General features: G+C 35.3%; 4 protein-coding genes across 8 annotated transcripts; all 4 read left to right on the top strand.

The window, feature by feature from the left end:
- Nucleotides 1–1,274: 1,274 nt before the first annotated feature.
- Nucleotides 1,275–7,345, top strand: LOC116026642. 3 transcript variants are annotated; one of them, XM_031267978.1, is made up of 10 exons: nucleotides 1,367–1,406; nucleotides 2,030–2,129; nucleotides 2,732–3,702; nucleotides 4,149–4,854; nucleotides 5,041–5,112; nucleotides 5,580–5,771; nucleotides 6,334–6,419; nucleotides 6,506–6,605; nucleotides 6,752–6,850; nucleotides 6,939–7,345. In XM_031267978.1, the coding sequence occupies exons 2-10, from the start codon at nucleotides 2,052–2,054 to the stop codon at nucleotides 6,999–7,001; spliced, it is 2,367 nt and encodes a 788-aa protein (XP_031123838.1). In that variant the 5' UTR covers nucleotides 1,367–1,406; nucleotides 2,030–2,051; the 3' UTR covers nucleotides 7,002–7,345. The 3 variants fall into 3 exon arrangements, with proteins under 3 accessions (XP_031123856.1, XP_031123838.1, XP_031123847.1); XM_031267996.1 differs by lacking the exon at nucleotides 2,030–2,129 and having other exon boundaries at nucleotides 1,275–1,406; XM_031267987.1 differs by lacking the exon at nucleotides 1,367–1,406 and having other exon boundaries at nucleotides 1,826–2,217.
- Nucleotides 7,346–8,053: 708 nt separating this feature from the next.
- On the top strand, nucleotides 8,054–11,114 carry LOC116026656 (probable receptor-like protein kinase At1g30570). Its single transcript, XM_031268009.1, has 2 exons — nucleotides 8,054–8,168; nucleotides 8,368–11,114. The coding sequence occupies exon 2, from the start codon at nucleotides 8,583–8,585 to the stop codon at nucleotides 10,938–10,940; it is 2,358 nt and encodes a 785-aa protein (XP_031123869.1). The 5' UTR covers nucleotides 8,054–8,168; nucleotides 8,368–8,582; the 3' UTR covers nucleotides 10,941–11,114.
- A 1,691-nt stretch (nucleotides 11,115–12,805) lies between these two features.
- Nucleotides 12,806–17,712, top strand: LOC115999136 (histone deacetylase 19-like). Its single transcript, XM_031238918.1, has 8 exons — nucleotides 12,806–12,956; nucleotides 14,167–14,702; nucleotides 15,710–16,150; nucleotides 16,475–16,705; nucleotides 16,992–17,059; nucleotides 17,164–17,221; nucleotides 17,329–17,388; nucleotides 17,470–17,712. The coding sequence occupies exons 2-8, from the start codon at nucleotides 14,175–14,177 to the stop codon at nucleotides 17,551–17,553; spliced, it is 1,470 nt and encodes a 489-aa protein (XP_031094778.1). The 5' UTR covers nucleotides 12,806–12,956; nucleotides 14,167–14,174; the 3' UTR covers nucleotides 17,554–17,712.
- A 2,521-nt stretch (nucleotides 17,713–20,233) lies between these two features.
- On the top strand, nucleotides 20,234–22,149 carry LOC116019967. 3 transcript variants are annotated; one of them, XM_031260387.1, is made up of 3 exons: nucleotides 20,234–20,406; nucleotides 21,336–21,551; nucleotides 21,627–22,149. In XM_031260387.1, the coding sequence occupies exons 1-3, from the start codon at nucleotides 20,392–20,394 to the stop codon at nucleotides 21,906–21,908; spliced, it is 513 nt and encodes a 170-aa protein (XP_031116247.1). In that variant the 5' UTR covers nucleotides 20,234–20,391; the 3' UTR covers nucleotides 21,909–22,149. The 3 variants fall into 3 exon arrangements, with proteins under 3 accessions (XP_031116247.1, XP_031116238.1, XP_031116257.1); XM_031260397.1 differs by having other exon boundaries at nucleotides 20,237–20,394; XM_031260378.1 differs by having other exon boundaries at nucleotides 20,235–21,551.
- The last annotated feature ends 486 nt before the right edge of the window (nucleotides 22,150–22,635 follow it).

The raw sequence follows: 22,635 nt of genomic DNA, 5'->3' as shown, positions 1-22,635 counted from the left end.
TAATTAGAATTTAATTTCGGAATTTAATTAGAGGTATGATGCTTTTTTTTTTTTTTTAACTTCGTAGAAAAGTTTAAATGAATCAAATATTTTAATTAATTTTTTAAGCACCGCATTTTAACCTAAGATTGTCCATTTTGAATGGTAATCAAGATGTCGATAGTTGATAATTTTCTATGTAATTTAATTCTTATATTTTTAGAATAATATTAAACATATTAATTAATTTTTCTTACAAAGTTATTCTCATTAAATACATTTTTTAAAACATCATTTCATAAATTTAATTGATGAAAAAGTACCCAACATTCTCTAAGGGGGTGTTTGGCAAACGGCTGATAGCTGGTTGGTTTAGCTAGTAGCTGATGGCTGATTGCGTTAACTGGTTTGACCAGCTGGTTGTATTAGCTGGTTATAAAAAACTGTTTGGTAAATTAGCTGTTTACTAGTAGCTGACTGAATGTAAAATGACATTTAAGGGTATTATTATTATTATTATTATTATAAAATAACAAACACACCACCCATTTAAAAGTAAATCTCATTGATTTTAAAGGATAAAATAGTCAATATACCCATATTTCCCAACCAGCTGATACAAAAAACTACATTCATTAGCTTTTCAATTTTCAGCTTATTGGCCCAATAAGCCAAGGCCAATAAGCCATTTACCAAACACTTCAAAATAGCTTATTGGTTGGTCAAAAAGCTAAACTTGGTCAAATAAGCTAAAATTTGGCTTATAAGCCAATAACCAAACACCCCCTAAATGTATTAACTGATCATAACATCTTTTGGTAGATATTATTATCATATCATAATAATGAAAACAGAGCTTGAAAAATGTTATATTGAACATCATGATTATTACGGAGTATATTAGTCTTTTAATTGTAATATTTGGTCAGTTGGTCCACTCCGCATCTACCTAATTTGGTCACGATAGTGTAGACAATTTGTACATGACTATATGTTTTAGTATTTTGGTCCAAACATGAAGTCTTTGTTGGTGCAAAGTGAGTATCTATTTAATTGGTTGATTTAATTATTTCTTCTCATTATAATTGTATATAATTATATTTTTATTTTTTATTATCAATTTTTATTTTCTATTTATTTTTAATTATTTTTACTTTGAAATACTTTTCACTTTTGGGTGAAGTTGGATGATATTTTAAAAAAGTGCAAGTATTTTGGGTATTTTAAATTAAGAATAAAAAAATGTTTTAAAGTTAGAAATTGTAATTTATGGAAAAAATAAACAAATAAATAAATGCTTTTATTGTTGGAAGTCGGAACGAACTCTATAAATTTCCCCAGTTCCTTCTTTGAATACGGTGCTTGCTTTCTCGTAGTACTTCTACTCAGTATGACTGTCTAGGAATCCAGAAAAAAACTCACCAAAGGTCTCATCTTTCATCTTCTTCTTTTTACAATTGTCTATGTGTTGTGTGTACATTTCCGATTTTACCTGCTCTCCTTTTTCAAGCAAAAGGTTTGATTTTTATTCGCGAAAATTCTTTAAAAAAATACGGAGTAATTAATTTTCTGGTTATATTTTCGTTGGATTCTGAATTTTCACGCTAGGGATTGTTATGGCAGTGAAAATTAGTAGCTATTATGATAAGGCTCTACAAGAAGATTCACGAATTGAGGATGGTAGCTATTGTTAGTAGTTCATTTTATATGTTTTTTAGGTCATCTGTTCAGAGCTGCTTTTTGAAGGTTCAATCAGTCCTGATATTTTCACACTCCATTTTTTTGGGGGGTTTGATTACTTTGGGCAAAGGTTTTGTTTAGCACTTTTTTAGCCATTGTTTTGTTTTGTTTTTTTGTTTATTCACATTTATAAAATAGAGTTCCATTACCTGATATATATGTGTATTAATTTTCTTTGTATTCAATTGCAAACCTTGAATTGGGTTATTGGACAGCATGAATTTTTAATTTTTTTGTTGACTTATTTGAGCTTTGAATTATATGTGCAAATGAGTTTGATGTCATGGCCTTTAGTTATCTTTTTGTGTAGACTATGAGTTCTTTGCCCCTTCATGATGGTTGTAAGACATTTATGCACCTATGGTGAGACAGAATCTTTTAGGACAGCACCTAAAGTAGACTATTTGGAGGTGAAGAGCAACAAATGTTAGAGAGAAGGAAACAAAGGAAGGGACTCCTATGTTTGTTTTCTTAGGAAGGGAAACAAATCACATCCAGGTTTCTTAGGCTTTACACATCTGAAAATAGGAATCTCACTTAAGGGACTCCTATGTTTGTTTTCTGTTTGAGCCTTATGCATACACCAGTAGAATTAAACATTTCATCCTCAGTTCCCTGTAGTATCTTCTCAGCAATTTCTTAGGTTGAAAACCAGATAACACTGTGTGTTGTATGAACTTGGAAAAATGTTCCTGTTAAAGGAGATAAACCAATCTAGGTTGGCCATAGGTGACTGGCTCAAACCGAGAAGGCCAATAGGCCGCTCCTACTAGGAGTCAAACTTGTAACCTTGTGGTTATCAGGTCAATAGCCCGACCAACCTTGTGATATATCTGTCTTGATTGATGTAACCCATACTTTCAAGTGTTTCTATTTCTATGTATATCTGCACTTTAAGGAATAAGGTGGCATCGTAGGTATCAATCTAGTTTATAGTCAGTGAGGTTTGATCTCTCTTTTTTTCCTTTGATAAGTTCAATCCTCTACTAATTGGTTCCTTGTTCTAATGCAGCTAATGGATCAAATGGACATTGACTGTGTATTGGTTGTTCCAGACACCCCTACCAGGTTACCTGCAAAGAATGCAGAGAACAGTAGTGGAGTGCACAAGGAGATTGATGCATCCCTGCCTAGTCTTTCAGGACACGGCAATGTTTCTACTGAACAGCAAAAAACTCAGTTAAACAATGGCCCTGGAATCAGAAGATTGTTTATTCATCGTCCAAGAAGGCAGGCTTCTAACAATTCCGAGTGTCATGCAAACTCATCCACCTCTGGCACACATCATCCGTCTTCTTCTTCAAGAATTGATAATTTGTTTGCAAGGAAGGATACGAGTTTCTCCAATTCTGAGGGAAAAGACTCTGGTTGTCTTCAACTTATAAAGAAAGACAGCACAGATTCAAATCCTGGATATTCTTGCAAAGATAGTTTACATCTGATGGAAAAAAGTATGCCTGCTCAAGTACTATCAGGAAGTAGTCAAGGCGAAGGTTTTAGCAAAAGAGAGGTATCAAGTAATGGATTCTCTAACTTACGAAGTATGAAAAGTTCTTCAGAAACAATCGAAGTTGACAAAGAACAATTTGATGATGGGTACAAAGTTGGTTTCAATATGATTAATGGAGTAAGAAAGGAATTTGTTCATGATACACAGCACAATGACAATAAGGATGCATGTGCATCTCTTATTACCTTACCTAGGGTAACTAGACAAAAGAGATTGGTGCGAAATGGATGCATATCTCCACATAACATAGCAAAGGCCAAGAAACCAGTTGGAAGGGACCATAATGATCCTCTTACGGTTAAACAAAATTATTGCAGTTCTGTGTCATCATCTAGCAATTCAGAGAGTCAAATTAATGTTAAAGATTTAGTGTCTGAAGGACATGCTTCAAACACAATGAAGGGAAAAGGGATAATGGTCCATCCTTTTACCACAACAGGACTGAATGGGAAAAATGGACACACATCTTTCAGGTACATAATGTCATAGTCAGTTAAGGCATGTGGATCCTATCATCACTTCCTTTTTCATCTGTGGCATGCTAACAAGTTATGGCTGACCAGGACAGAGAAAGTTACAGTTGATTTTAGTCATGAAACAAGGGGTAAAATATGATATAACCATTAAAACCCCAGGTGAATTTAGATGGAATTAGTTGCTGCGAGACTCATTCTCATTCACCAATTAAATTTACACGTACACTTGAGTGTAACTTGCTGTTCCTTTTTCATCTTTCACTGATAACCTGATGCTAGTTTTATACGGAGTATATGATTAGCACTCATGTCATCATTTATAATTCAAAATAGGTTACATGACCTCTATTTGTGTCTTCAACCCACTTCTGTACTACGTTCGAGAAACTAAAAATTTTCAAGATCAATGTTCTTATCGTGAGATTTCTCTGTTGTACTTGCAGAAATGTAATAAATGTTGATGAAGAAGTGAGTGAAATCGCTGGTGCCAATCAAGATGCATTCAGAAGCATTGAAGAATCAGGTGGATGGAGAAGTACACGAAATTGTTATCAGATATCCTTGTCTGATGAGGACCCCCATTTATCATTGGGGAATGATATTAATGCATGCTCGGAAACTAAGCACGACCAGCACAAACTGCTGAGAAGAGAAAATGGAACTAATGCTCAGAGCCATGATCACTATCCCAATTGTGAGGACTTATCTTCTAATAGATATCCTTCTGCAAGGAATTCCAGTCAAGTGGCCAGACCCCTTGGGCAACAAATAAGCCATATTCATGTGCATCATCCCGTGGTAACCCCACTTGGTAAAAGGCAAAAGCAGGGATCTACCTCAATTAATAATGCTAAATGTTCCACTTCAGCTTTCAATGATACAGATATCATATTTAGGGACTCATATAGGGATCCCAATAATAATTCAAGAGAAAATACTAACCAAAACTGTAGCAGAAGTGATAACCTAGAATCAATCATTCATATTGATGATTCCCCTCAAGCAACAAATGATGGTTCTAAAGGAGTAGCATGCTGTAGGAGTGATGAAGATGCTAGAGCTAGACAGGTAGAAGCAGATGAAGCACTGGCACTGGAGCTCCAAGAGCAATTATTCAATGAGACGCCTGTTTTTGGAGTTGATAATGAGGTGGTTTCTCTTTTCCCTCTTTTCCTTTTGTCTATACATCAGGTGCATGTAGGCAATGGCCTTTGGCTTAACTGGTCAAATCCTCCCCCATCCCCTCTGATGTGTATTCTTGAAGTCCCCCTCTCTTTTTGCTATGCACTATCTGTATTTGGAATTGGATCTGATCCATTTAACATTTTAAAATAGGTTGATGAGCATGTATCCAGGGTTTTGCAACAAGAGGATTTTCACCTTGCTTTCTCTGGGGACACACATCATGTAAGGCTGAGTTTGATTTTGTTGCACTTTCCATATATTCATATCCAACGTCCCAATCATGAAAGTTTAAAATGACTTAGATATGAAGACTTGAAACTCATTCAACAGCTTTTCTACTACAACCCCTAAGGTTAACTGAACCTAAACTTGTTTTGTTTTAGAAAGTAAAGTTATGGCATGACAAAATTGAAAAAAGGGACTAATGTTGGATTTTTGGATCTTAAGATGCAAAGATATCATGCTAATGCTTTTATGCACAAAAACTGTAAGTGATAAAAGCACTATCTTTGAAGTATCTATAATTAAACTATTAAAGTGATTGGAGCAGCCATGCCCATGGAAATAGCGTATTTGTTCTTTATTCATTTGTTTATTGAAAGGCATTTACATACATGTGTACAATTATTGCTTCCTCAAACTTTTGCCTTAACCTATAAATCTATTTTCCTTGTTCTTTTTATTTGTAGAGAAGCAGATCATTTGCAAATACAAGGCATTCCCAATATCAGTCTTCTGTTAATGTTTCTCGAAGAGCTCCTCGAGCTTCTAACTCTAATAGATTAGCAAGATGGAGGAGCCGTTTTCCTAGACAACCTCGTAGACTCTTGTCATCTACTGGGAGAAATTCTATATTTCCATCTAACATGGATGTTGAGACGGTATTATGCAATTATCATTTTAGACTATATTTTTGTTTGGAATATGTTGAGGAATTAATATAAATACTTAAAGATTAAATTTCCTTTGTTGATTGACCAGCTGATTTTGCTTGTTATATGCATTTATAATTTTCTTTTTACCTATATGGCGTTTGCAATATCTGATAGCATTAAGAAGCTCAACTGACAATAATAAGTGAGGGTAGGTATGAGGAATGTTAAACTAAAACCCTTTTTGAAGAAAGAAAATGAAAAGAGTGAACAGGAATCTGAATGGCAAAGTCATATTGTAAACTAAGAGAAAGTTATCTTAAAAACTAAGATCTCTGGCCACATTGAACGTTAAAATCACTTGGCATGACTATTAAGAAAGGAGTTCAAAGCGTGTGACTTTTAATGGGAGTATAAGATCCCTACTATCCTCTTCTCCTAGCCTTAGATGCTGGATAATAACGATGTTATATTTGCTCATTTTCATTTCAGTATTTTATTTTATTTTTTTTTCAAAACTTGTTTTGCTAATTGATAGATGTACTATTGAATTTTGTTCCATTTTATTCAGAGAATGGAAGTATTGGAAACACTTGAAGCTTTTAGTAATATGGGAGTATATGGAGACTTCCTTCAAACTCAGCGTGACTTCAATGAGTAAGATATCTTCCATAGCCATTTAATATCGTGAAATGAGAGCTCATCCCTCGGGTGTAGTTATTTATTTTCTTTTCTTGATTTAGAAACGACTATGAGATGTTGTTGGCACTTGATGAGAACAATCACCAGCATGCCGGGGCATCAATGCATCAAATTAATGGTTTGCCAGAGTCAACGGTTCAGGTGACTTGGAATCTTCAGATATCTGACTTTATTAACCTTCTTAGCTGAGATTCTTTGCTGGGATCTGAGCAATAGATATATGGTATTATGATGCAGGGGGTTATTTGTTATTGGATTTTAAATTTCGCTAGTTATGTTCCATGCAGAATGAGAATCTCGAAGAAGCGTGCTCTATATGTCTCGAAAATCCAACAATGGGGGACACCATCCGCCATCTCCCTTGCTTACACAAGTTTCACAAAGATGTAGGAACCCTTCACCCTTTTTATGATTTATAACGAAAATTTTACAGGCTCCCAGACATTCATTCTAAATGTTCTTCGGTTCCTGCAGTGCATCGACCCATGGCTGCAAAGACGATCGTCCTGCCCGGTCTGCAAGTCGTCCATCACTTGATTGCGGGTAAAGACTCCAGAGGACTCTTGTGTGTGTTTTCCATTTATCAGCATTTTGTTTTTACGGCTGAACGTAAAACCGCATCAATGAAACTCCATCTTCATGACCAGAAAATGGTGGTTGGCCACACATCCTATGATTAGATTTGGCCATTTTTGCTAGATTTGGTATATTAGTCGATACTCAAAAATAGAAGATTTGGAGTAGGGTTGTTTTGAGTAATTTTACTATATTAAATTTCTATTTCCACTCAACATATAGTCATGTACTAAGGACAAACAAATGCATGCTTATTATATTATTATAAAAAATTAATATAATGAAATTCCGATGGAACATAAAAATTGCGGGTCTAAGTTTTGGTAATACTCACTTTCCGTTCCTAAGTTATTTGACGTTCACTTTTTGTTCATTTACTACTAAAATATTATGGATGAAATTTTCAATTTTATTATAACTCAGAAACGAAAAGTGAGCATGATCAAAATTTAGAGATGAATTCTACCCATATAATTTAGGGACAAAAGTTCAATTTTTTCGAATTTATATTATAGTGATTTGTTTACATGAGTATTAAAAATGAATAAATAGTATAAAGATCCAAATGCTTATAAATAAAAAGTATATAATAATATTATTAATCATAAAATCAAATTATTATTATTATTATTTTAAAAAATAAAGTTAGGTATTCATAACTCGGATTAATCTAAGTTTCTCGCGAGTAGCACAATCATCTCACTGATCAGATCATGAAAGGGTATTTTTTCCTTGAGAGCTCGAACATTTCTTCCAAGATTCATGATTTTAATTTCACAATCCCTCCAATAAAACTGCCAAATTATGAAAATTAAAGAAAAAAAACAAATACTATTCTCCAAACCAGAGACGTCGTGATATAGAAAAGAAACAAGTCTCCTGTAATGGAAATCCGGTCTAGAGCTACCCAGATCCTGTCCTTTCGCACCTTATTTATCCACAATGTTCAAAGAATTCAAATAACCTTCTGTACAGAAGAAATTGCTGTTAATCAGTTAGAAATAAGAAGGGGAGGGAAACTCCCTAATTGATTGCAACAATGGTGTCCAGTCTGAATCAAAACTCTCCATTCTCACCCCATATTCTTGGGGAAGCAAGGGTCTTTTTCAAGAATCAATCTTTATCTAGGTATTCTATTGAAAGCTTCATATGCTCATTGTAAAGATTCATTTTTATCCCCAACCATTTTCTTCTATTTTCACCATTTGTATGATTTATCCTTCATTTTCCTATCTGATTGGTTTTTGTTAGATTGGGTTTCTTTTCTGCAAATTTCCCATTTTGTAGAAAAGCATTGATGGTGGGTTTTGATATCTTTGCATGCTAGGTTCAAATGTTTGAAGGTAATGCGTTTTTCCTCATTCAGGTTGTGTTTCTCCCGTGTTATTGACAAGCTTACAAGGTTATAACCTTAACCCATACAGTTTCATCTCTTTGGGATCAAAAAAGAGAGAAAAGGTTAGGTTTTTAGTACTTGAATTAGAATCTGAACTCTAGAAAAAGGGAATAAGCATAGGCATAGGTTGTTAGGGGTAGTGAAGGATGGTAGTCAAAGGCCGGGGCGTCTTAGGCCTATTTCTTTTGGTGATTTTGCTTGGGTTTGTGAAGAATGGGGAAGCTTTAGCTCATGCAAATACTGTCTTGATAAATTGTGGTACAAATGCAAATGTTACTGTTGATGGTGCTAATTGGGTGGGCGATAAGGCCCCTAACAAAAATATAACTCTCAGCACTTCGCGTAGTATTGAGGCCTCAACTTCCTCGGTTGATGGCAATCCAGATTACGAGTCTCTTTACAGAACTGTCAGAATATTTTCAGAACCTCTGAACTATACATTTCATGGAGCACCCGGGAATTATTTCCTTAGGCTTCATTTCTACCCCTTTACGTTTCAGAACTACAACGCCAATCTGTCTTACTTTGGTGTTGAGACTTGTGGTTTCACATTGGCTTCCAGCCTCAATGTCCCATATGCTATTTCGCAAAAGAATAGGAATTCTAGCTTTGTTGCATTAGTGAAGGAGTATTATGTTCCTATTCAAACCAATTCTACTGTTATTACGTTTCGGCCAGATAAAGAATCTTTTGGTTTTGTTAATGCCATAGAGATTGTCCGAGTCATTGATAAGTTGTTTGTTGATTCTGTTAAGCAAGTGAGTGGAAATGGTGCCACTGTTGCTTTGGATTTGCAAAAACGTGGGATTGAGACTATGTATAGATTGAATATTGGGGGTACATTGATCAAACCTGATCAAGATTCAAGCTTTAGGAGGATATGGGAAGAGGATTCGAGCTATATGATCAATCAAGACGCTGGAACAGAATTAAAAAACACGTCTAAAATTACTTATGCTTCCCCAAATGCTACAACCCTAGCTCCACTTCTTGTGTATGAAACAGCAAAAACTATGACCAACACTTCTTTAGTAGTGCAGCTAAGATTCTTTAATATGTCATGGAGATTCCCCGTGGATCCAAGTTTTGATTATCTAATCCGCTTACACTTTTGTGAGCTAGTATACGATAAATCAAGTCAACGGATTTTCAAAATCTACATAAACAATAAAACTGCAGCAGAGAATGTTGATATTTTCACAAAAGCGGGAGGAAAGAACAAGGCATACCATGAGGATTACATTGATGGCATGACCTCAAATTCCAACAACCTTTGGGTGCAATTGGGCCCTGAGGCGGCATCAAGTGATCAAGGTTCTGATGCTGCATTAAATGGTTTAGAGATATTCAAGTTGAGCCGCGATGGTAATCTTGGCTATGTACCGAACCTTGGGGATGAAGAAAGCAAAGGGAAGTCAAAGATGACCCTTTCGTTGGGAATTGGATTTGGGATTGCACTTGTTGCAGTTATAGCTTGGCTGATCATTTGTCTGCGTAAAAAGAAGAGAACTAAAGATGTAAAACCCAAGAAGAGTTGTGGAAGATCTGGGAAACGGTTCACACTGGTAGATCTCAAAGCAGCAACAAACAACTTTGATGAAAGCTTGGTGATTGGAGTGGGAGGTTTCGGCAAGGTATACAAAGGAGAGCTAAACGATGGCATTCTTGCAGCGATTAAGCGATCGAATCCACAATCTCAACAAGGTCTAGTAGAATTTGAAACAGAAATTGAACTGCTGTCAAAGCTAAGGCATAGGCATTTGGTATCAATGATTGGATTCTGTGATGAGCAGAACGAAATGATATTGATATACGAGTATATGTCCAATGGGACTCTCAGGAGTCATCTTTTCGGGGGTGACCTACCATCATTAAGTTGGAAGCAAAGACTAGAGATCTGCATCGGGGCTGCTAGGGGGCTGTATTATCTTCATACAGGATCAGAGCGTGGCATCATTCACAGGGATGTAAAGACAACCAACATACTGCTAGATGGAAGCTTTGTAGCAAAAATGGCAGATTTTGGGCTGTCCAAGAGCGGCCCTTCTTTGGAGCACACACATGTTAGTACGGCAGTGAAAGGAAGCTTTGGATACCTTGATCCCGAGTATTTCATGAAACAGCAGCTTACTGCCAAATCTGACGTTTACTCATTCGGTGTAGTGTTGTTTGAAGTTGTGTGTGCACGGGTTGTTATAAACCCGTCCTTGCCAATGGAACAGATTAACCTTGCAGAATGGGCGATGATTTGCCAAAAGAAGGGAGTACTCGAAACCATAATTGACCCATCACTTCGGGGGAATTATTCTCCCAAGTCATTGAAGAGTTTTGCAGAGATTGCTGAGAAATGTCTTGCAGATGAGGGGGTGGCCAGACCAACTATGGGAGAGGTTTTATGCCATTTGGAGCATGCTTTACAACTTCAAGAGTCTTGGCTGCACCCTAACGATGCCAATAGCTCTCATGCTCTCGAGTCACTTGATGAGAGAGAACACGAGCAATAACCTCGCGCTGTAAATACCAAGGAAGAAAGCAGAACTGCTCCAACCACAACAAACAATTCCTTCCCATCAAATAGTTCTCGCGGTTTATGGATCGGATCAAGCAGAAAGTTTGAAGGTACATTTTAGTGTATGCACTGGTATTTAGTTTAAATTCTTTTGTATTGTGAAAGGTAGTCTGTAATGATTTGAAGATAGCTACTTTAGGCATCTGTTACTCTAGAGAGAAGATGAAGTCAGGATGCAGAATGCAGCTAGTGTGTGCTGAATTGCTGATGCCTCTGCTGCAATTTCTTAGTTGCTTTAGCTTTGTTTGGGTTTTTTACTACTTTTCTACTGTTGCTTAAACCCCTTCAATTCTTTCATTCTTTTATATATATCCATTGTTTGTCAGCTAAATCCATAAAGTTGTCAAGTGCATTACTAATTATTGGGAAAATGGTCAAATAAGTGTAACCGGGAATCCAAACCCAATAGTCGGTAATTATTCATAATGGGATAATTACTTTTTTCAACCTACTAAAGCATTCATAATGGATAATTACTTTTTCAACCTACTAAAGCACAAAAAGGCAACAGCTCAGACTCAAACCCACCAATTTCCACATGAGGGTGCAACCGGGTGCTACTAGACCACAAGGTCATTGGCAAGTTCATCATTTTCCCTTAATCCTTTGTATTGTAACTTTGGGTAGATAACAAGTTTTTGAAACTAATATTCTTCAAAGGTTGTCATCTAATTACGCCCTCTTCAGTAGCAAATGATATGTATTCAAGATAGAACATTTTGTGTAAAAGTGAACATTATTCAAAATTCCAAATTATCTAAATTAAAACTTAAGATTTGAGTCAATTTTAAAATTTTGAGTAAACATTAATTATTGTTTCATATATTTTTTAATTTTAATTTGATATAAATTTAGTTCAGATATCAAGTGTTTTAAATTCTATTAATATCCAATTTAAAAACTCAAATTCTATATTATAGTTATAAATTAAATAGTAAATATATTCCATAATAACACTATTTTAATATCAAATAATGGATTGGATATAAAAAGATATGTACAATTAACAACACACACTAACCCAAAATAGTTTCACTTTAAACATAATATATTCAAATTTCTTATTCAACCCAAATATCATGTTTCAAAAATATCACTAAATATATTTAAATATTATTAAAAATAAAATTTAAATATCACTCAAAGATACTCTAGATTGACATACCCTTATTTATTTTCTTTCTATTTGAATGGAGGTCATGTTGCTAAGAGATTTTGTGTTAATCGTCAAATATTGTCAATCTCAAAATGTTTGAAGTCAAAACTTCATTCAAATATGGCAAATACTTTTCTATCAGGCATGACTTCAGTTTAGATCAAATCATGTAAATTATATGAATTTTGAATTTAGATTTTTAACATCTTAAATTGTAATCACATATTTTGAATCAAAACCATTACGCTATGCGCACACAAAAGCATTAATTATATGCTAATATATATGCATTTATTATTATTACAGTATTCGAGAACATACACAAATAAAATATATATCCTCAAAAATTTTCAAAGGATGCAAAAATATAAAACTTATAGCTTAAAGTTATGCATTTTTATTTATTATTTTTTATGCATATTTGAATTATGTCACATTGTTCACTCATAAACTTATATGTATGAATTCACCGATCAAAATAATATTATATATATAACGTCAAAAAAATAATATTATATATATGAGATAGTGAATATTAAAATATATTTAGAAGAGTAATATAACGTCAATCACTAGATATAATCATATTTGCCGGAAGTATTTCAGGAAAAAAGAAAAATCGACAATGGTTACTTATTTCTTATTTGACCTTGAGTGACTAGAAGTAGAAGTCGCAAGAAATTTCTGTATTTATATGTCTCAAATCGTCTCCTTAAGTGCTCCTAAACTGAGTTATCGGAACGTCGCGCCGTAGCGGAAGCAGTAACTGCCTCTCTCTTTCTCACACACACAGAGGTCTGCTCTCTTCTCTCTCTCTCATGCGTGTCTGTGTATTATGTTTCGTTAGACGTGTACATGTGTTTGTATGAATGGTTCTGTTGGATTTTTTTTTTTCAGTTGTAAATTATGCTTTCTCGTATAAACATGCGGCGTTTAATCTTTCGTGTTTAAAAAAAAAATTGGTTTGGTATGCAATTTCTACTGTAGTTTGTCTGCCACTGCTTTACTTCGTTAAGAATTGTGCTGTTCGTTGATGTTTATGTATTGTTCTTCATAATAACGTTGCAAGGGGAGTTTAGTTTACACGAGTAATTAAAGTAATTATAGTCTGATTTGTAGGTCTGGGAAGAGTTATTGGTTTTTGAATTTTGTTCTGGGAGTCTTTCCTGAGTGGATTGTTGACCATTTCTTGAGTTTTGTGATTAGGTTTGCTTTAGGTGTTGGAAATTTCTGCGTCAAGAATAACACCAAAATTACTTAAACACATTGCAAAACTTTATATCAAATACCTAAATTGAATAATGTGGGCGGGCTTCTTACAACACATTGCAAATACAACTTGAAGCATACAAATTCTGATAATTGCATTCACATTCTTGACCAGTTGCATTCGCAAAATAGTGGAAATTTCAATTTTCAGCTTGTAAACTGTGAAATGAAACAAAATTTCTAACTTTGGAGCTTTAAAAGTCAATAGGATGAAGAGGAATGACTCAAAATGGCACTTTGTATTTAATAAGTTTAAAGAAAGAGCAGTTTAATTAACACATGTTCCTAAACCAATGATATGTTTCTAAATGAAGATCCATTGTTGTTGAGTAAGATTTGCCTTCTACATTTATTACACCACGCTCCTTTACTCTAAAGGTATATCTCTCATTGTAGCATAAAGCATGTGGCAGATGTGCATTTAACAACTAGACTATGGGGAGCTGTTTGGAGTGTTTCACTACATTCTTTGCTTATACTGTTATATGTCCTGCTTTATGTATGCATGTTACTTCTATTTCATGTTTTGGTTTCAGGCCTATTAATTACGAAAAGCTAAAACTTTGCAAATAGTTGCTATTTTAGCCAAAATTTTTAATTGTTTCAATGTGTCACAGGCTAAAACTTCTAATCTTAGCCAAAACTTCAGCTGGAATTGCAACTTGTCATGAAGGCTTATTTATTTATTTATTAGTAGGCCTTGTTTTATCATCTAAACTTTGCTGGTTTCTTCTAGGGTTGGCAATGGATACTGGAGGCAATTCATTACCATCTGGACCAGATGGGAAGAAGCGAAAAGTTAGTTATTTCTATGACCCAGAAGTTGGGAATTATTATTATGGTCAAGGTCACCCAATGAAGCCACACAGAATCCGGATGACACATGCTCTTCTTGCACACTATGGACTATTACAACATATGCATGTTGTGAAGCCCCTTCCTGCTAGAGATAAGGATCTTTGCAGGTTTCATGCTGATGATTATGTTTCTTTCTTGAGAAGCATTACTCCAGAATCACAACAAGATAATCTTAGGCATCTGAAGAGATTTAATGTTGGTGAAGACTGCCCTGTTTTTGATGGCCTCTACTCCTTCTGTCAAACTTATGCTGGAGGTTCTGTTGGTGGGGCAGTGAAATTAAACCATGGACAATGTGATATTGCAGTGAATTGGTCTGGTGGGTTACACCATGCAAAGAAGTGTGAGGCTTCTGGTTTTTGCTATGTGAATGATATAGTGCTTGCCATCTTAGAGCTCCTCAAAGTGCATGAGGTTGGTTTCTGATATTTCTGCTACCCACAATTTTTTTTTAATGCAACTGAATTTGAATCATGCTTTTTTGGGAGAGCACGAGTCAATTGCTAATGTTGTGCAGGTTTTTGTGCTTTCACATTAGAGTAAATCTTAATATCTTATACATTATAGTAAAAAAGAACCAAAGTCTTATGCTTTGCGTGTTTATTTCTTTTTAAACGGGTTTTATCCTTTGCATGCTTTTATTAAGGTGTGGTGCTTTGCCTATGGCAATCAGATTTCACATATAGAGTTATAGACCTTGTTCTTTCATATGTTTTCAATTTTCCATTCACAATCTTGACCAAGCTCAGTTTTGTGTTAAACGATGCTCATTAGTTTGTAGCCATGATTGCACCTAGTATGTGGATTTAGCATCTGCTAGGATAACATTTTATTTATTTAAAATTTTCATCATTTTTTAATGCAAGAAATCTTTGTAGGCTTTTATATATGGAAAACTTTGATCATTCATCAATGTTGTCCTTGGCTTCGAGTTGCATTGATTCCTCATTTTTTTTGGATGGCGAGGGAAACCACACAACCCTTGATTTCTCATTTAAGTTTATGATGAATAAGCTTACAGTTACTTGAACTTGTAATGTTATAGGACTGAGCCTCATCGGCTCATCCACCGTGAAGCTTTGACATATAATTACTTAAAGATATATGACCCGTACTAATAGCTTACATTTTTATTTCACTTGTTAACTAATAATTTTATATGACAAATTCCTATCAAATAGCTTTATTATAGTATCTACTAGCAGTAATCCGTGTGTATCCTTGCCCATCAAAATGACCTTAGCTGACCTAAATATACACACCTCATTTCTAGTGTTGTATTTACTGTTCACAAAATATCTTTTCTAAGATGGATTTATTCTATATCTGTTACATACTTACATATTAATAATTAAGTTTCTTTTCTATATATATTTTGAATCTCGACATACTAATAATCCACTTCTTGCAATTTCTGGCAGCGAGTCTTGTATGTAGACATTGATATCCATCATGGTGATGGTGTTGAAGAGGCCTTCTATGCTACAGACAGGGTCATGACGGTTTCATTTCATAAATTTGGAGATTATTTCCCTGGGACTGGGGATATAGGTGATGTTGGATACGGGAAGGGAAAGTATTACTCTCTTAATGTTCCATTAGATGATGGAATTGATGATGAAAGCTATCAGATGCTATTTAAGCCGATAATGGGCAAAGTGATGGAAGTTTTTAAGCCTGGTGCTGTGGTGTTGCAATGTGGTGCCGATTCGTTGTCTGGAGACAGGTTGGGTTGTTTTAATCTCTCGATTAAAGGGCACGCAGAATGTGTCAGATACATGAGGTCTTTTAATGTACCGTTGCTGTTACTGGGGGGAGGTGGCTACACAATACGCAATGTGGCTCGTTGCTGGTGCTATGAAGTAAGATTCTTTCTGCTTAATTAATTTGAAATACGCGTACATACAAGAAAAAATAAATTATGAAAATCAAAAGAAATTAGGAGATGTATATGCTCATATAGTAAATATTCAATGCTTATAATGCTAAGATGCAAAAAAGTTTGAAAAAAGAAGTTACTAATTAAGTAGTTAAGTGTAGGGATTGGAACTTTTGCATCGTGTTTAATTGTACTGTAATAATTAAATGGTAGGTATCATAACTAATATCAGTGGAATGTTTTCTTACTAATAAAGATATGAGTATATGCATGCTTTTTGGTAAACTATGGATTCATGTTTGTACAGACTGGAGTCGCACTTGGGATGGAACTTGAAGACAAAATGCCACAACATGAATATTACGAGTACTTTGGCCCAGATTATACTCTTCATGTCGCTCCTAGTAACATGGAGAACAAAAACTCTCGTCAAATGTTAGAAGATATGAGAGCAAAGCTTCTGGATAATCTCTCAAAACTTCAGCATGCACCGAGTGTGCAGTTCCAGGAGCGGCCACCCGATACTGAATTTCCAGAGGTAACTTCCACCCCATCTTTCAAGGTCTGCATAAGCCGGCTTCCTTTAGAAACTTGACATTGGCCATTCTGGCTTAAGCAACGCCTCGTTTTTGGCACATAAAAGCAAATTATTTATCTAATTCGTCATCTTGTATGTAGTGCAAACTAGCAAAAGACTTCAAAAATGAACTAACCATGCTAATAAAGCCTTCTTTTAAGCCTTTCACAAACACTTCATATGGGCTTATTGTATTTAGTGAACAATAATTTGTTAATTTACATATTGTTTTACCACTAATCTTCAGGCCGATGAAGATGAGGATGTCAAAGATGAACGGTGGAATCATGATTCAGATGTAAAGGATGACCAGCGGTACATCCTAATTTCATTTGCTCTCTCTTTGTGTTTCTTTTTTCCGCCTTATTTAGTTACTGGAGTTCCACTGATCTCTGTTTATTTTACTTTCACATATACAGAAAGCCACAATCAGGGCGAGTTAAGAGGGAGATTCTTGAACCTGAAGCCATGGGCACTGTACTTATCGTTGATCTTCAATTTTGAAATTGAATGCTTCTTGTGATGTCAAGAACACAGCATGAATCATTGTATGATGATAACCTCATTTCCTTTGAAATTTTCAGGATGATATGCAAATTGACGAGCGCCCAAGGGAACTAGACTCGACATTCACAGATTCAAAGGTGTAACTTCGTATGCCCATCTTTTCTTAGGTGATGTTTTAACAGACCAAACAATTTACCTTGGATTTTGTTGTTGCTCAGGGTTCAATAGCAGCAGCAGCAGAAGCCCAAATGCAAGGAAACTCTAACAAGGCATTTGATCAACCAGTGGATATGAACTTATGAGAAGGGGCCATCTAAATAGATACTATGTTTCCATATCTAAATAGGTACTATGTTAACACCAACAGTATGTTGTTTAAAATGATATTGTACTGGATGGATGGTCTGTTAATTTTATACACATTTTTATGGGATATATAGAATATATGTCTTATGCTCTAATGATTTTATGCTGATATTTAACATTCACAAAAGCCTGTAGACACAAGGAGTCACCTTGGTTTTGGTAAGTTAATAATTTTGATTTTTGAATACTGTTTAGTTATTATTCCTAATGAATAATCTTCTGTAACTAGTAATGCAACACATTGGACATGGATCCAATTTTAGATACTCAATACGATACAAAAATAACGAGTTAGAGTTTAGTTTTATTGTGTCTTTAGTCATTAATGTATTGACATAATAATGGCCAAATCCCTGTGTGGGAATTTTTTGTGCCTCGCGTGTCTTGTCCGCCTACAACCACCTTGTCCACATATAGTAGCTGCACCATTTAAATAATAACACGCATTAGATTATAAGGCACCGAGGTATATTAATGGGCTCATATAACTTAGAATATGACTCACAGTTAATAATAGTAACGGTCTTGTGAATTTGCTGGTTTTGTCCTGTGCCCAGCACCCATGTGTGGTAACGAGGGAGCGCAAAAGGTATCTGCACCAGTCTAAGTCCTTTATTCGTTATACGTCGCATAACATATGCACCGTCCTCTGGCGCTAAAGTGGTGTCTGAACCACTCCCCCCCTCCCTCCTTGAGCTCTAACATCTGCGTGCCGAGGGATGCTAGTCTTATTTTGAGCTTGCCTACTTCGAATAGAATGGTTGGGGATGGTTGGTTTTGGGGGGAGGATTTGACAGGTGAGTATTCGGTGAAGAGTGCTTATAGATTGATTACTTCGGAGTTGGGTGATGAGGGGAAGGTGTGTTGGAGTGACATGTGGGATTGGGTAATACCTGCAAAGGTGAAGTGTTTTTTTTTGGGCTCTTTGTTCTTAACGGTTGCCTATTAAGGATGTTTTAACTATCAAACGAATTGTTTGTGATCCTATACGTCCTTTGTGTGGTATGAATCCGGAAACCGTCGTCCATCTTTTTGCCAATTGTCAATATGTTCGTGCCTGTTGGGGGGAATTAGATAGAAGTTGGCGTTTGCAGCATGTGAAAAATATTGATATGTGAATTGTTGATATGTGGTCTCTTTATCAAAGGAAATGATTGTCAAAATTATTGTAATCTGTTGGGCTCTTTGGCTTAATAGAAATCAAATGGTGTTCCACCAACAATGCATGGATCCAAAATCATTGGTGGTTAATGCTTTGAATTATTTTGTTGATTGGTTGAAGGTTCATACGCTGCATGCAAATGACAACATTAATTCTGGAGGAAGTTTACCGTGGCCTTTGAGGTGGCAGCCTCCCATGCACTCATTTTTTAAAATAAATGTTGATGTGGCGATGGATTATGACAGAAACAGGATGGGTTTTTGTTGGGTTATGAGAGGAGAGGTTGGCGAGGAGTAAGGAATGGGGTGGAGGTTGGTTCGTTTCATTTATTCAGTTCGTGAAGCGGAAGCTGTGGGAGTTCGGGAGGTTTTGACTTGGGTGAAGCAGAAAGAGTGGAATCGAGTGATTATGGAAACTGATGCAAAGTTAGTCACAGCGACTGTGAGCGGTGGATCACATGGTGGTCCTTTTGGTTTGATTATTGATGATATTCGTTTTTTGTTACTCTAGTTAGATTCAGTTTCTTTAAATTTTGTTAAGCATGAAGCAAATATGCTAGCACATGCTATTGCGAAGAGGTTGTTAGATCATCCGTGCTTGGGCGTTGTGTCGTTTTTTTATTATATTCCCCGTTTTATTTCTTGTATCGTTTGTTTGAAGATTTTGGAAGGTTAATATATTTGGTTTAATTTGGTTGTTTTTCCAAATAATAATAATAATAATAAACTAAAGAGAAAATATTATTTTTAGTCCCTCTATTATAATACATATATCAATTTTGGTCCTTGACTATTAAAAATTTTAAATTAGGTGCATGACTATTCAATTTGTATCAATTTGGTTCTGCCGTTAAATTTTTCAGCCAAATTTTCAGCCAAGTCACCAGTGACCGGCTAGTTTCTTTAATTTTTATTTTAAAAATTATTAATTTTAATAATTTTTAAATTTAAAAACTTAAAAATTAAGAATTAAAAAAAAAAAAAGATTATGACCCCCCCTCCCCCCTCCTCCTCCTTCGTCTCTGTCGTCTCTAGCGGAGACAAAGGAGGAGGGGGGTGGCCGACGTTATCTTTCCCACCAACCCACCATTCCTCCTTCGTCTTTGGCGGAGACAAAGGGGAGGGTGGGAGTGGTCGGCGTTTTCTTATTTTTATTTCTAAGTTTTTTAGTTTAAAAATTATTTTATTAAAATAATTTTTAAAATAAATTAAATAAACTAGTCGGTCAACGGCGATTTGGTCAAAAAATTTAACGGCATGACCAAATGTAATACAAATTGAATAGTCATGCACTTAATTTGAAAATGTTCATAGTGAAGGACCAAATGTAATACAAATTGAATAGTCATGTATCGAATTTAAAAAATTTAATAGTCAAGAACTAAAATTGATATGTATTATATAGTCAAGGCACTAAAAAATAATATTCCGGTATTTCTTCTAAACTAAACTACTAAATAATAGACTACTAATTCTCCCTCTCTCCCCACACTGTTCGCACGTCTCTGCCTCCCTCTGTCCGCAATTGGCGTCGACCGTCATCTGCTCCAGCCTGCCGCCGCCATCGTCCGTCGTCCGCGCCACCCTCACACAATCCAGGAGTCCAGTTAACCATGGTTCATACATTAGTACATACTCCTTATTTTTATTTAAATATTTTAAAGATTAATTCTGAAAAAAATTATGTCGTTAGTTTGTAAATTTTATTTTGAAATTTGATATCTAGAAATTGTAATAGATTATAATGTTAATTTGTTAAGTTAATTACCGTGGATATTCTTTCTGGCATCTGAATTGTCATTTGAGTTGATGGGGAACCTTTCCTTTATTGACGACAATTTGGAGTACGAAGATAGAGCTTTATTTAATTGATGATTGCCTGTCAACAAGCTTTAAGTTGTTTATGATTTCTCCTTGTGAAGAGAACTTGAAAAACTTCATTGATTTTTGAACATCAAAGCTATAGAACCTTTCATGTCTACTAAGTGGTTGTTTGTTCTTACCCTCCCTCCAACTTGGACTGCTTTTAGAGGATGCTCTCTCTTTTGTGAAGGCTTCTTTTGATGCCATCTTCTTGTTAAGATGTTTTTCTGGAGTTTTAGGAAAACTTCATTGATTTGGGGAAATGCACCTAGTTAAATCTTCCTTACTGAATAATATGTCTAGTCACTTCCAAGGGGTTCTTTGAATATTCATTTTGGGTGCAGGCTCATGAAGGAGCCATGTGATGATTGCTACTAAGATGCTCTTTTAAGCTTTTGTAGTTTTGCTCACATGATGAAATAAGATTGTATATGTTTGCTTGTCATCTGTCACAAATTGGAAAATTTAGTTTTTCATGTTTAGTCTTGCACTTTGTTACTCTAATGTCAAAAGCTGAAAATAGCAAAAAGATACCTATTTATATATTTGAGTTATCTTGCACACTTGTAAGTGAATATTTGTCTGAATTTTAATTTTAATTTTTGGGGGAAGATTATGAATGTCTTACTGGTGTTGTGACTACTTAGGTCCATAGGGTATATTATTGTTATGCATGAATGTGCTTTCATTGCAGGCCATGGGTGACCTTCTAAATATAGAAATGAAAAACATAAAGCAAAACCTCGACGCTTTAATCATTGCTAAATTTGATGAGATCAGTCGCCTAGCAAGGCTTAAGAAGCGCTTGGAGAAGCAGATCGTAGAGAAGGATGAATCTATTTTGAATGTATCGACCCTCATTGGTGTCTCCAAGGACTCCCTGGTTAAGATCAATGACAATTTGGAGAAGGTAGGATTTGTAATTTAATAAATGTTTTGGGTTGGAGAATATTTTTTTAATCCGTTTGGTTTGGTTTGTTTACAGATTATTACTGAAAACAAGGAAGCCTTGGAAGAAGTCCGGTCTGCTGCTTCTTCGCAGCAGAAGTCCCACCCTGAGCCTTGGAAATTGTGCCTCAACGAGAAGGCGAACGAGGTTAATAGGCTATTTGATGAGGTTAATAGGATATTTGATGAGCTCAATAGGATTAATAATAAAGTGGTGGTCGTGGACAACTCTGCCAAAGTACACGAGCTTATCACCTCAATTTCCGAGGTTATGGAGACACTCAATCGTGCGCGGGCCTACCTCATGAAACTTAAGTAGGGGTTGTGCAGACATACGTGGTCATGTTTTGTGTTTTTGTGTTCCAACGGAGATGGCGATTGGTTCTATCTCCACTGCCGGAGAAGGCTGATTTCTTTCTCCGGCAGAACGCAACGTTTGATGTTGTTTTACCCGCCTTCGCCGAAAATCTAGTTGACCTGCAATTACAGGTCACAAATAGGTTAGAGCGTTTATTTACTCCAAAATAATAAGTTTGAGGGTCTAATTGGAACTTTTTGAAGTTGAATGAGCTAATTGCACAAATAAATATAGTTTGAGGGTCTATTTGACCCTTATCAAAAAAAAAAAAAAGACGAAGTCAATCTTATAAATATTACCAACTTAAAAACGGCGGAGTATATCATTTATACAATGCATTTATTATACACATTTTTTAACAATGTTCTAAATATTTTATTAATTTATTGTATCAATACAAATCATGTATACAATATATGAACTATTATAACAATTTTAAAAATATCTATAAACTAGGCTTGCCTAAAAAATTAAAGCCCACATGTCCTATTGTGACACGGGCCGGCCAGTGGGCTTATCCCATGTTGACAACTCTAATAATGTAAAGTATGTAATTATGTACATTATTGATTTCTAATACCATACCTCATGAAACATAAGAGATAATACTTAGACTTATATTCTGTGTATTTATTCTAGTATGTAATTATGTACATTACTGATTTCTAATACCATACCTCATGAAACA

Source organism: Ipomoea triloba, chromosome 1 (genome assembly GCF_003576645.1).
Source record: "Ipomoea triloba cultivar NCNSP0323 chromosome 1, ASM357664v1".
Classification (NCBI taxonomy): Eukaryota; Viridiplantae; Streptophyta; class Magnoliopsida; order Solanales; family Convolvulaceae; genus Ipomoea; species Ipomoea triloba.
Note: the sequence above shows the minus strand (reverse complement) of the source record. Positions and strands in the feature narration are given on the sequence as shown.